The sequence below is a fragment of the Narcine bancroftii genome, chromosome 8, assembly GCF_036971445.1.
Source record: "Narcine bancroftii isolate sNarBan1 chromosome 8, sNarBan1.hap1, whole genome shotgun sequence".
In the NCBI taxonomy this organism is placed as follows: Eukaryota; Metazoa; Chordata; class Chondrichthyes; order Torpediniformes; family Narcinidae; genus Narcine; species Narcine bancroftii.
In genome coordinates this window covers 100759514-100773964 of record NC_091476.1, presented here as the reverse complement: position 1 = coordinate 100773964, position 14451 = coordinate 100759514, and the positions used below count along the sequence as shown (strand labels likewise).

The window sequence follows — 14451 nt, the reverse complement described above, 5'->3', positions numbered from 1 at the left end:
CCAACAACTTTGGCTAGTAGGTGAACTTGCTATTCCAGTTGTTCCATTTAGATAATTTGTAATTGCATTCTTGTACATTTAAATCAATTTTTTTTAAAATTCTAGTTGTTTCAATGTGTTACACAACCCAATTAAGTACTTTTGTTTTAGTTTTGTTATGTGGTCACTGTGAAAAATGTAGGTAACTTAGGAGGAGATTTTATCACAGCATAGTTCAGCAAACAGCAATGAGGTAAGAACCAAACTATTGAAGGCAATTAAGGGTTAAATATTGGACAGGATACAAGGAAGAAGTCCCTTGCTGCTCTTTGATTGGTGCCAAGGGATGTTTTATGTCCACCTAATAGGACAGATGGTTTAATGTTTCATCTGAAAGCCATTTTGGAATGAACTAAAATTATTGTTTTAACATAATGCATTCAAGGGAGAAACAGAACTTACTTATGTCATCTGTCATATGCACAACCCCGAGAACTGTCTGAACTCCAACGGATGTAAAGAAGGCATAACAATTACACGGACTGGCCTGAAATAAAGGCAGCTGCCTTGCCTGCTCAGTCTTTCAAGCATTTCTGGATTATTTTGGTTTTACCACATATGCAATTTTTTTCACAACTGACGCTTTGAATTGTTAATATTTTTGCAGCTGAATGTTGGAGAAAACACTCACTGTTATTTTAATCTAAATCTATGAACTCTGGAAGCTGTACATGGTTTTTAAAATGCCTTGTCAAGTTTCCATATGTCAGCAGAATAATATCTTTAGCAAGCAAGAAACTAGTCTTATGTCCTAGTTTTATAGGGGGTGTTCAACAGATATGGATTGCACTATTCAGCTCTAATTTATACCCGGAAGACTGGAAACATAATTTGCATTAATGGAAATGTCAAGTATGCGTGCCTAATTAGATCATGGTTCACACATAAGTGGTTGATTCAACTTCACAATGGAAATGGATGTTTGGGCAATCTTCCATGCGAAAATAATTCTTTGCATGACTAGCAGCTAAAAAAAAGGTGCAAATCAATCCAATTTCCAAACAAATGCTCTTTGTGTAGTATAGTGCTTTAAAAAAAACCGCATGGTATTTTTTCCACAGAGGATATAACTAAAATAGACTTTCTGAGCACTTCTGATGTCTTTTGTTCCCTTTATACAATAACTTGTATAATAACTTTGACGAAAACAGCCAGGAAATCCAGGAGATGCTGGCAAAGAAGCGAGCTGCCCACCAGGCTCACCTTACAAAGCCGTCCTGTCCAGAGAAGAAACAAGCCTTCCGTCGCGCATGCAGCCATCTTCAGCGCAAACTCCGGGAGATCCAAAATGAGTTATGGACTAGCCTCGCCAAACGAACCCAGCTCAGCGCGGACATTGGCGACTTCAGGAGTTTCTACGAGGCTCTAAAGGCTGTGTACGGCCCCTCACCCCAAGTCCAAAGCCCGCTGCGCAGCTCAGACGGCAAAGTCCTCCTCAGCGACAAGATCTCCATCCTCAACCGATGGTCAGAACACTTCCAATCTCTTTTCAGTGCCAACCGCTCAGTCCAAGATTCCGCCCTGCTCCAGCTCCCTCAACAGCCCCTAAGGCTAGAGCTGGATGAGGTTCCCACCCTGGATGAGACGTATAAGGCAATTGAACAACTGAAAAGTGGCAAAGCAGCAGGTATGGATGGAATCCCCCCAGAAGTCTGGAAGGCTGGCGGCAAAACTCTGCATGCCAAACTGCATGAGTTTTTCAAGCTTTGTTGGGACCAAGGTAAACTGCCTCAGGATCTTCGTGATGCCACCATCATCACCCTGTACAAAAACAAAGGCGAGAAATCAGACTGCTCAAACTACAGGGGAATCACGTTGCTCTCCATTGCAGGCAAAATCTTCGCAGGGATTCTACTAAATAGAATAATACCTAGTGTCGCCGAGAATATTCTCCCAGAATCACAGTGCGGCTTTCGCGCAAACAGAGGAACTACTGACATGGTCTTTGCCCTCAGACAGCTCCAAGAAAAATGCAGAGAACAAAACAAAGGACTCTACATCACCTTTGTTGACCTCACCAAAGCCTTCGACACCGTGAGCAGGAAAGGGCTTTGGCAAATACTAGAGCGCATCGGATGTCCCCCAAAGTTCCTCAACATGATTATCCAACTGCACGAAAACCAACAAGGTCGGGTCAGATACAGCAATGAGCTCTCTGAACCCTTCTCCATTAACAATGGCGTGAAGCAAGGCTGTGTTCTCGCACCAACCCTCTTTTCAATCTTCTTCAGCATGATGCTGAACCAAGCCATGAAAGACCCCAACAATGAAGACGCTGTTTACATCCGGTACCGCACGGATGGCAGTCTCTTCAATCTGAGGCGCCTGCAAGCTCACACCAAGACACAAGAGAAACTTGTCCGTGAACTACTCTTTGCAGACGATGCCGCTTTAGTTGCCCATTCAGAGCCAGCTCTTCAGCGCTTGACGTCCTGCTTTGCGGAAACTGCCAAAATGTTTGGCCTGGAAGTCAGCCTGAAGAAAACTGAGGTCCTCCATCAGCCAGCTCCCCACCATGATTACCAGCCCCCCCACATCTCCATCGGGCACACAAAACTCAAAACGGTCAACCAGTTTACCTATCTCGGCTGCACCATTTCATCAGATGCAAGGATCGACAATGAGATAGACAACAGACTCGCCAAGGCAAATAGCGCCTTTGGAAGACTACACAAAAGAGTCTGGAAAAACAACCAACTGAAAAACCTCACAAAGATAAGCGTATACAGAGCCGTTGTCATACCCACACTCCTGTTCGGCTCCGAATCATGGGTCCTCTACCGGCACCACCTACGGCTCCTAGAACGCTTCCACCAGCGTTGTCTCTGCTCCATCCTCAACATCCATTGGAGCGCTTACATCCCTAACGTCGAAGTACTCGAGATGGCAGAGGTCGACAGCATCGAGTCCACGCTGCTGAAGATCCAGCTGCGCTGGATGGGTCACGTCTCCAGAATGGAGGACCATCGCCTTCCCAAGATCGTGTTATATGGCGAGCTCTCCACTGGCCACCGTGACAGAGGTGCACCAAAGAAAAGGTACAAGGACTGCCTAAAGAAATCTCTTGGTGCCTGCCACATTGACCACCGCCAGTGGGCTGATAACGCCTCAAACCGTGCATCTTGGCGCCTCACAGTTTGGCGGGCAGCAACCTCCTTTGAAGAAGACCGCAGAGCCTACCTCACTGACAAAAGGCAAAGGAGGAAAAACCCAACACCCAACCCCAACCAACCAATTTTCCCCTGCAACCGCTGCAATCGTGTCTGCCTGTCCCGCATCGGACTTGTCAGCCACAAACGAGCCTGCAGCTGACGTGGACTTTTTACCCCCTCCATAAATCTTCGTCCGCGAAGCCAAGCCAAAGAAGAACAATAACTTTTAATCAGTAGTGCCCAACAGTATAGGTACTTCTACCATTTATTGGTATGTTCTGCCCCATGATTATTCATGTTTGACTAAACAATATTGACTGGCTCAAAGATGAATGTGATATTAATTATTATTTAAAATGAGGGAACAAAAACATGTTCCACGGTAAGCTAAGGAATATGCGCTTAATAATATTACAATGTCATAAGGCAAATGTGACGGGGAAAATATGACATGGAAATTATGACAGAAAATCACGACGCTTATTGGAAGTGCACATTCTATGAGGAAAGCATGCAATGCAACTCGTCTAATTCTACTGGCATTGTGTGCAAAGAGTGAACATCTAATGTTGTTTTGGGGTAAAATTAAGTTGTAGGAAGTCCTATATACAGCCAACAGTCTGTTGCTAAAGCAGACCACATCAATTTATACAGAAACCATTCCATTTAGAGAGAAGAGGAACAGAAACTACAGCAACTTCTGCAAATAATAAGACAATTTCCCTATAAAAATGGAGGGGACTGATTCAGTTGCATATAATTGATGTGCATGACATTATTTTCGGTCACTAACAACAGTGTGGATATTAAGATTAATTGACAGCAAAATTATCAAATAATCTCCATTCTGCCTTGGAGGTAGGAGGTACAGAAGCTTGAAGGCTAGGACCTCTAGGTTCAAGAGCAATTTCTTTCTAATGCCTTTTAGGCTGTTGAACTTACCTTGTTGCACTAATCATGAACTGCTCTGACACCACAAAAAAGATTGTCTGCACTATTGTGTAATGCTACCTTTTTCTTGCATTATGGTAACAGTGAATATTTATTCTCAATCTATCTTGTATTTTTTTATTTAATGTATTCTATCATAGTGGTTTTTTTAAAATTCTTTAGAGTACCTGTTCAACTTTAGCAAGTAAGAATCTTGGTGCACGTGTACGTTGTACCATGTATATGACAATAAACGTGTCACTATTATTGTCAGTATGAACAGCCTTGGACTTAATGCTGCAATATTATACGAGATTTACGTGTCACAATTTCAGAAACAGTGGCTGAACTGATTGACCTTCTCAAAGGGAGATATGTAACGTTTCACTGCTGAGCCACCACAGTACCAGAAACAGTGAAAGAGTTCAACAACTTTGAGCCATTTTCATATGAACATTCGAGTTCATAATGCCAAAGAATAATTCCTGAATGATTGTAGAAAGTATGATCATAAAAAAAGTTTTGAAAATAGGAATTGGTGCGTGGCTAATTTTAACTTATTACAGGTATCCAAATATTTTATACAGCAAGCTAATTCGATATATCCTAATGAATTATAATTCAGATCAAAACACAAAGTAAGAACGATGGTCAGTTATTTTTCATAAATCTTGAGATTACTAGGCTCACAAAAATGTAATTAATTAGTTGTCTCAATATTAAAAGAACACAAGAATAATTAAAAATGTTAAGTAATCTTGCTAGACGCTTACCCAAAACCACAAGGTTAATAGCGGGTTTCCAATCATACTCTCCTGCATTTTTCACTTTGCAAGTGTACAGTCCAGAATCTGTGGCCAGCAGGGAAGAAATTTTAATAGAAGCATCGCCCATCAGGTAATCTGCTGCAAAGGAGATTCTTCCTCTTTGCATTGCACTTACATTTTCATACACAGACCCCGATGTGTAAGTGATTACCTATGAATTAAACAACATGGAATTAGATCATCCTCTAATAGATAAAGTCCTGTACTCATTGTCCTTTTAGAACCTACAGACGTCCTTGAGATCCAGTGCAACCATTCTTAACCTTTTTTTGGCAATGGCCCCCTTCAGAACCTGCTCTAGGTTTATGGGCCCTTTCTCCCCGTGAAGCAGTCTTGTTTATTTTGTTTCTTCCATACTTCTCTCCAAACAACTACATAATTTTTTTTTAATGATTTCAGCCTGTGCCCCCCCCCCTTAAATGTGCTGTGGCCCCCAGAGAGACCATATGGTCCCCATTGAGAAAGGATGATCTATAGAAGGTAGAGAATGTGCAAATTCCACAAAGACTACCATGACCAGCATTGAAAGTGGGTTGCTGGAGCTTTGTATCAGCAGCTCTGTGAGTTCTACTGCACTGGCATACTTTGTGATTACTTCCTTATGTGAGATTAGTATGTAGTAGTCATTCACTTAGTGATCAGTTAATGCAATGTTTAGCATTTTTTAAGACTATAATGCAAATCTGGTACTTGTTGAGGTAAGATAGCACTGATACAATCAGAAAGAATAAAAGGCCATCAGCCAATCAGGATTGCTGAACCCACAGTGGAAGCAAATTGTGGAGCATGGTAAAATACACAGCCATACTATATTCCACATTTGGTATCTGGCACTAAAGATGAACATTTCCCCTTCACCTTTCTCTGTCAAGATATCAGGATTATAATAAGTAGCCTAGTGATGAATAGTAAAATATGAAGAGCAGGGTTAGTCAATCTCACAGTCAAATTACTGAGGATAGTGGGTGAAAGAAAAATTACTGGGGTTCAAGAAAACTAAACCATGAAAGAGAAAGTTACCAGCTATTTCCTGAAGTAGATGACCAGCAATATTTCAATGGCTGGCAGGGCAGACTCAATGGCCTAAATAACCTATTTCTGATCAGACGTCTTATGTCCTATGGATGAATAAAATGAAAAACAAGTGATTTAATTTCATAAAGAATTTATAAAGAGTGGAACTTGTGCTCTTGTGACCATCATTATATTTCATAATAATTCATAAAGGCCATACAACTCCTACCAGCTTTCCTACCAAATTCAAGTAATTTTTATTTAACCTTTATTAATGTGTTCTAACAGTCTCATGTCTTTAGGTTAAAAATGCTATAGATTAGAAAGTGAAAATATCGCAGGTCTGGTCAGTAAATTTACATAGCATGGTAGGAATATCTACATTCTTTAATTTCCAACACTGAAAATTGATGTGATGCCTGTGTCCACATATTGAGAAATGAATCATTTGGCATGAGGCTGTAGCAGGGATCTGTGCTCATAGATGGAAGGAAGCCATAGCGAATGGTGTGTTGCTCATGTTGATATTTCCTTACCACAGGATGTTCCATGCTATAATGTGGCCATTTCAAAACCACATTCCATTGATTCAAGCATTCAAAAAATGTCACCACCTTAGAATATGATTCATAATTTCACAGAATATTTCCATGAATTACTTCTTTCATTTCCTCTGCTTTCTTTCCAGAACTGGTGGTAACACTGACAATACACTCACATCGATGACTCATTGGTATGGTGTGCTGCAATGATATGACAATTTTACCTGGGAATCAATGGCACTGAACAACAAAGATTTTGTTTCCTCAACACTTCTAGGTATAGTTTATGGATTTTGGGCTGCTGATCGTGAAAATTACCTTAAATATTCTTGGCACAAACTGCTTTTTTAGGTATAATTTATTTTTTGTGACTTCCTGTCATATTTTAAGTCTATTTCAAGCATACAAAACCATGAAATGTAACATGTCCTTGAAAATTACACTTGGACGTCTTCCCTGCTGATCTTAGTGCGGTCAGTGATGATCGTGGTGAAAGGTTTCACCAGGACATTATGGCCGTGGAAAAGCGGTATCAGGGCAAATGGAATTAATCAATGTTAGCTGAGTATTGTTGGACACTGATACAAGAGGCATCAGATGATGAGTACAAACAAAAATCCAGGGCAAAACATTCTTTCTCTTTGGCTTGGCTTGGGGGTAAATGTCCACGTCAGCTGCAGGCTCGTTTGTGGCTGACAAGTCCGATGCGGGACAGGCAGACACGGTTGCAGCGGTTGCAGGGGAAAATTGGTTGGTTGGGGTTGGGTGTTGGGATTTTCCTCCTTTGTCTTTTGTCAGTGAGGTGGGCTCTGCGGTCTTCTTCAAAGGAGGTTGCTGCCCGCCGAACTGTGAGGTGCCAAGATTCACGGTTTGATGCACAATCAATTAACCAAAAGACTGAAGTATTGGAACTGAAGGCTTTTATTAGCTGGAGATGGACAACATCTCTTGAGTTGCTGGCTCACACTGACCCGGACTTGAACTGGCGGCAGGGTTGTGGCATGACAGCCTTCATGGGAGGGGAAAGGGGAGGAGTCATGAGCTGGCCAATGAGAGCAAGGTCTAACATACAAGGTCAAGGTACTACATACACAAAGTGGTTTCACCACATTCACCCCTCTTTAAAAAAGAAGTCCTGTTGGGGGGTGTGGTGTAGTCAGATGCCCTCATAAGTTGAGTCAGTCCGGCAGCTCCATTGGCATTGTGACTGACGTACTTCTGGTGGTGTGGTGGCCTCTGTCGTTTGGGGCTGCTCCTTCTTAGTTGGCCCACCTGGGGTGCTTGGCTGAGCCAATGGGGTGGGCGCATGTATACCGGGTGTCAGGTTGGCCGAGGCGATGGAAGTAGGGATCTGGGGCCCTGGAGAGCTGGGGGCAGGTGCTGGGGTACCCAACTGGCAGTGGAAGGAAGGGGGGGGGGTGGTTTCCAGATGCTCCCATGCGTGTCAGGTCCTGGATGGATACTTGAGTCCGTCTGAGAATAAAACATAGGCATACTGTGGGTTGGTGTGGAGCAGCTGGACCCTCTCGACTAGTAGGTCAGACTTATGGGTACTGGCCCAGGGGACATCAGCCAGGTAGGTAGGGTCGTTCCTGAAGCTGATGAGGTGTCTCACTGGTGATCGTATACAGGAGGTTTGGATAGTGTGGCGGGCCTTTGGGAGGACTTCTTGCCAGTGGGGGACAGGGAACCCCTTGGACTTTAAGGCCAGTAGTACTGCCTTCCAGATAGTGCCATTCTCTTGCTCCATCTGGCCATTCCCTTTAGGGTTGTAGCTGGTGGTACAGCTAGAGGCAATGCCCTTGGACAGCAGGAATTTGTGTAGCTCATTGCGCATGAAGAGCGAACTCCTATTGCTGTGGACGTAACAGAGATATACAAAGATGGTGAACAGATTGTTCAGAGCCTTTATGATGGTGGCTGCAGTCATGGGATGGTGAAATGGAAGTGCAAGTACTCATCGATGATGGTGATGAAGTACATATTGCGGTTCGTAGAGGGTAAGGGGCCTTTGAAGTCCAAATTTAGGCGTTCAAAGGGGCAAGTGGCCTTGATCAGGTGTGATGTGTCAGGCTGGTAGACTTGATTTTGGCAAGTCAGATTGCCTGGCTGTGCCCTTCCTACCTTTTTACAGACAGAGCTTAAAAAGAGGGGCTTCAGAGATCAGGACAGCTTGAAGATGGTCTCAGGAGAACATTTACAGGACTTCCTCGAGTCAGCAGATTGGGCGGTGATCAAGGACTCAGTTGAGGATCTGAATGACTACACCAGGGCTGTCACAGTCTTTATCAAAACAACCTTGGACTAATATGTCCCCACCAAATTGTTTGGGGTTTTCCCCAACCAGAAGCCTTGGATCAGGGTGACCAACCTTTTAAATTTTAATTCAGACACGGTAACAGGCCATTTTGGCCCATGAGTACATACCGAGGGAGTAGGTTAATTTGGCAGCATGGACTCATGGGCCAAAATGGCCTGTTACCGTGCTGCATGTCTAAATTAAAAATTTTAAAGTTTGGCTACCCCTGTGGGCCTGGATGAACAATGAAATTCAGAACCTGCTGAGAGTCAGATCACAGGCTTTGAAGTCCAGAGATCTAGATCACTACAGAAGTGGAGATTCCAAACAAAAATGGAAACAATGAAGGACAGCTGTGGCAGGGCATAAATGACATAAATGGCTACAAAACCAAATCTGGTGCAGTAGGAAACAGCAAAGCTCCACTCCAGGTGAACTCAATGCCTTCTATGCTTGATTTGACCACAATAACAAGGAAGAACCATTGTGCACTCCATGTCCCGTGATGTCCCCTCCTCTCCATATCTGTGGTTGATGTGCCGGTTGCCTTCAGAAGAGTAAATCCAAGAAAAGCATCAATCCAGACAGATCTATGCTGATCAACTTGCCAATGTTTTCAGGAATATCTTCAACATCTGTCTCTGGCAGGGCATGGTACCCATCAGTTTCAAACAGGCGCCAATCATACTGGAGCCCAAGAAGAGTGTGGGAACCTGCTTAAATTACTATTGATCCATGGCACTCATATCAACAGAAAAGGCTGGTGTTGAAGCATATCAGGTCCTGTCTGAACTGCAACATGGATCCATTCCAATTTGCCTATCATAGCAACAGGTGTATGGCGGATGCCATCTCACTGGCTCAACACAAAGCCATGGAACACCTGGACAGCAAAGATGCTCTTTATTGACTACAGTTCAACATTTAACACCATCATCCCCTCAGCTCCAAGACCTGGGACTCAACACCCCACTATGTAATTGGATCTTGGATTTCCTCACCTCAAGACCACAATCAGTGAGGATTGGTAAGAACATCTCTTCCACAATCTCCATCACTACAGGAGCACCACAGGGCTGTGTTATTAGCCCCTGCTTGACTCACTTTACACCTATGACTGTGTGGCTCAGTACAACAACCAGACCATCTACAAATTCACTGATGAAGCCATGGTAGTGGTTATATAAAATGGGACAATAAATCAGCATAGAGGAGGAGGATTGAAAACTTGGCCGAATGGTGCAACAAAGACAATCTTGCACTCAATGTCACCAAAACCAAGGAGCTGATTGGTCACTTCAGGAAGGAAAAACCAGAAGAGTACGATCAATTCATCATTGGAGGGTCTGAGGTGGAGAAGATAAGTTCTTGGGAGTCACTATCTCAGAGGATCTTTCCTGGACCTTTACTTCCTCAGGAGTTCATGGAGGTTTGGTATGACATCCTGAAACCCTGGTAAATTTCTGCAGATGTGGGGTGGAAAGTATGCTGACTGGCTGCTCAGGGTTTGGTATGGGGACACCAATACCCCTGAGAGTAAAGCCCTGCAAAAGGTAACAACACAGCCCAGGACATCACAGGCAAAACCCTCCCCACCAATGAGAACATCTACAGGAAACACTGCTGTCAGAGGGCAACAGCAATCATCAAAGACCCACACCACCCAGCACATGCTCTGTTCTTGCTGCCACCATGAGGAAAGAGGTCTAGGTGCCACAAGACTCGCACCACCAGGTTCAGGAACAGCTGCTGCCCCTCCACCATCAGACTCCTCAACGACAAACTCAATCAGGGACTCATTTAAGGACTCTTACTTTTGCATTTGATTTTTTTTCCTCTCTGTATTGCACAGTTTTACATTTCTTTTTTTGTGGACATGCATACATTGAGTACAGGTTTTTTTTTGCACTACCAATAAGTGGTAATTCTGCCTTGCCTGCAGGGAAAAAAAATCTCAGGGTTGTATGTGTTGTCATATATGTACTCTGACAATAAATCTGAAATCTGAAAGAGGGAGAGGAGAGGACTGATTAATCAACTCAAGGCCTTTCAAGTAACTTGAGTAAAACAAAAGAGAACTTCTTCCGGGTAGGCATCCCTCGAAGAGATCTCAGAGAGTTTACACTGTTTGACCTGCTGAGTTTCACCAGCATTGGGTTTTCTTTAAACTTTAAAATAATTTTGTCATAGACCTGAATGAAGATCACTTTTCCAGTTCCTTATTGAATAAATGAACACTTGAGGCAGGTGTGATATCTTTGTTTATTGCGGAGATGGAGTGCTCCAAGCAATTTAAATGTTAGCACATTCTTTCACTGCAGCAAGGAATGAATGTTAAAATTAGCTGACCTCATGATTAACTACAAGGTGTAGAAATGAAACAGTGAAAATAAAATATGGTTTTTAAACAGCCATCGCATAAACAGGAATATTTCCTGCAATGCAGGCTGTGTAAAAAGTTTGGAACAGAAATGAATGACTCATTCCCGTTCTGAAATTTTTCCTGTGGCAGCCCTAAACATCTTTGCAACCTGCCTGCAGACTAAAACTGAACTGCAGGCCATCCACAAATGGGCTAATGAATACAATGTCCAGCCTTTGAACTCAATGCAACTCAAGTATTTTAATGTAAACGTTCTTCCTATTTGAACAGCCACTACGGAGGATGAGTGTCAAAATTATCGATTGAAAATTATGTCGATGGTTGTGTAAAAACCATAATAGATTGACAATTACAAACCTCCCTTGTTGTGGATTCAAAATGGCAGAATATTCATAACAATCGCATTATCTCTCTCTATCCCTCTCAACCATTATGCTGGACATATTTATACAATGACATCAGTAGGTTCCTGATCAAAGCAAGTTGTTGCCATTTCCATGATTTTTGCAGCAGTTGACTGGGAAATGTAAAATTGAATGAACCATGTACGATTTATTACATCTTTAAGCAGGAAATTGTTTTGCCCATATGTACGGTCACTTACAGAATGACTTCACAGCTTCATAAGCTCTGTTATTTAAGTGAGTAAGCATGAATCAAAACTACCAGAAACCTTCTCCAGATTTAAAGTTATTAGTTCCTACCCAGTTTTAATATTTTAAGTGTACTCTTACAGGAAGAATATCTCGCAATCCATCATAAATGATACATTTCTTGCTTCATTTTTTTTAGAAATGCATAATGGGTTAATATCTATCAGTTGGTTAAAAACTAAAGTAAATTAAAATGCAATGTGGTCATTGCAAGGATTGACTTGATGTAAACCATTTGCAAAAAAAAATTGCTCACCACTTTCTGATTTGGTTCGGAATTTTGTAAAAGCCATTCAATGTCCAGGTTCTTTGTTACTAAATGCCCAAAGCGATGCTGACATGGTAGAATAACATCCTGTTCCTCTACCTTCTTTATTTTAGATTGGGATATCACAGTCCAGAAATGAGCAGAGCCTAAGTAACAAAAACAAAAGAAGAAGAGTTAGGACAATATAAGAGAATGCTGAAACCTTTCAAACCTGTATGACTTGTATCCCCATGAGCACATTAATTCTGGTTTAGCTCCATGGAGAGAAAACCTTCCATATATTCAAAAAAAATGAATCTCTCTCTTTTTGGCATCCGTGGTATCGTGAGCATAGCCTTTATCATTCAGCATTTGTGTTTATTTACATGGAAAGATGATTAAATATATTACCAGTTGCATTATAATTGGGCCTTCCACTGGTTATATTCCAACCAAGCACTTTAGACTAGCCATTCTCAACCTGCTCTTGGCTATGGTCCCATTCCTGTGAAGCAGTCAAGTTTATTTGGTTTCTTCCATACTTCTCTCTCCTACCGATTGCATTAAAAACATTAAAAATATTTTATGATTTCAGTCCACAGTCCCCCTTTAAATGTACTGTGACCCCCGTGGGGCACATGGGCCCTGTTGATGATAGCTCGTTTAGATTACCTACATATCCATGATTGTATGCACTTCCTTTACATATTCCTATGCATTAGGCAATTGCTTTTGTTTTTTTACTACAAATTCACCAATCAAACAAATGGACTCCCACTCTTACCAAAGACACAACTGAATCTATTCTGGGTGATGAATCCATTATAAACTCTATCATATTATCCGTATCATCCGGGTGTTATAACGTACCTGAGACTTATACATCCCTTATATAACAGAAGAACCTGAAACCACTTTTAATGCATTATGTATGTCCAAATCCAAGTCTTGGACTAATTCATCAGAAAGGTCTTCATTATCATGTTCAATGACTCAAAGAAGAATATGGCAGAATGTAATTCAAAGTAGGGCTTGACCAGTGAGGTTGGGTTGGGGATAGCAAGCGAGAGGAATTGGATGACCCAGTGTTGGCTTATAAAATGATTACAGTATGTGGTGTGTTATTCTTGTGCGGTGTATCATTCTATCACAAGATGTTTAGCACGTATTATTTATTCCTTTTCCTTTTTGTTTTGGATTTTTTTTGGGTTTCATTTATTGGTTTCTAAAGCACATTTGGAATTACTACCTTGCCAGGAGTCTTTGTAATGCAGCCAAAGGGGTATCATCATACAGCTAGTTTGGCCCAACCTTATACATGTCAATTTAAACTAGATGCCACTCTACTTAACATTAAATTGAAGTCTGGATTCCATTGGTTTTCTGTTTGGTTACTATTCTCCTCTCTATTAATTGTCGTATTTCATTTTTGTGCACTGAAAATTAAACACAAGCTGCCAGTCAAATTCCATGTTGATCACTAAATGTGCGTGGATTAAGCATCGCAACATTTCTCCTTCCCACAGTTCAACATTACAGAAAACGTACAAGCAGGATATGCTTCAGATATAAGTACTGATAGCAGTAAATAATATGTGGAGGCCTCTTCAATTCACGTCACCCCAGAGATGATCAGTTTTCAAATAGCAAATAGTTTTCCTGTAGTTTAAATACATAATCAATAACAATTTGGCAGCTGCTGCAGTGTCCTGGAAGAACTGGGGAATATTTCCTAACTGCTCCTGCGCTGCTTACAGTAATTGCAGTACAGTACAACATGGTCAAAAAACAATCTGCTGTTGGAATTCAACAGGTCAAGCAGCATTAGTAAGGAGGAAAAGAATGATTACTTTTTCAAGCTGAAACCCTTATCAAGTTTCGATAAAAGTTTCGGCACAAAATGTAAATACATGCAAGGTTTCTGTAGACATTTAGAAAAAAAATGATCTGGCATTTCCAAGCACAGCCATCAGAACGTTAGTCAGTAGGAGTCTGAGACCCATCAAAGTAACAAGGCAATACTGAGTACTGTGTCTAAAGTACTAATCATAACATTTAATGGACTCTGCATATATTTTCCTGTTTATATCGAATACATAGTTCATTGTTTCCGCTGAAGCTCTGCTTTATTCTTCACTATTACCTCAAGCATGTACTTTTCTCTTAATCTGTCACCAGAAGGAAATGGTAACAACTAATATATCCATTCTCTGCTTTGAATCTTGATGCCATTCAGATTTTCTGCTCCTGACTAGAAGTACTTCTAACTCAATAAAGGAACAGAAAGCTTTCATTAAATGTATTCAAGGTTTTTGTAAGCAATTTAGCTCAATTTTAAAGCCTGGCTTAAACTTCGACCAACATC

General features: G+C 41.6%; 1 protein-coding gene across 1 annotated transcript in view; it reads right to left on the bottom strand.

Moving 5' to 3' along the window:
• LOC138741068 (CXADR-like membrane protein) overlaps nt 1-14451 on the bottom strand; it is a 106054-nt gene that overhangs the window by 22358 nt on the left and 69245 nt on the right. The window contains exons 2-3 of the mRNA XM_069894580.1: nt 12096-12253; nt 4895-5099 (exon numbers count right to left, since the gene is read on the bottom strand). Of these exons, the coding sequence (XP_069750681.1) occupies nt 4895-5099; nt 12096-12253 (363 nt within the window). The remainder of the gene's footprint in view (nt 1-4894; nt 5100-12095; nt 12254-14451) is intronic.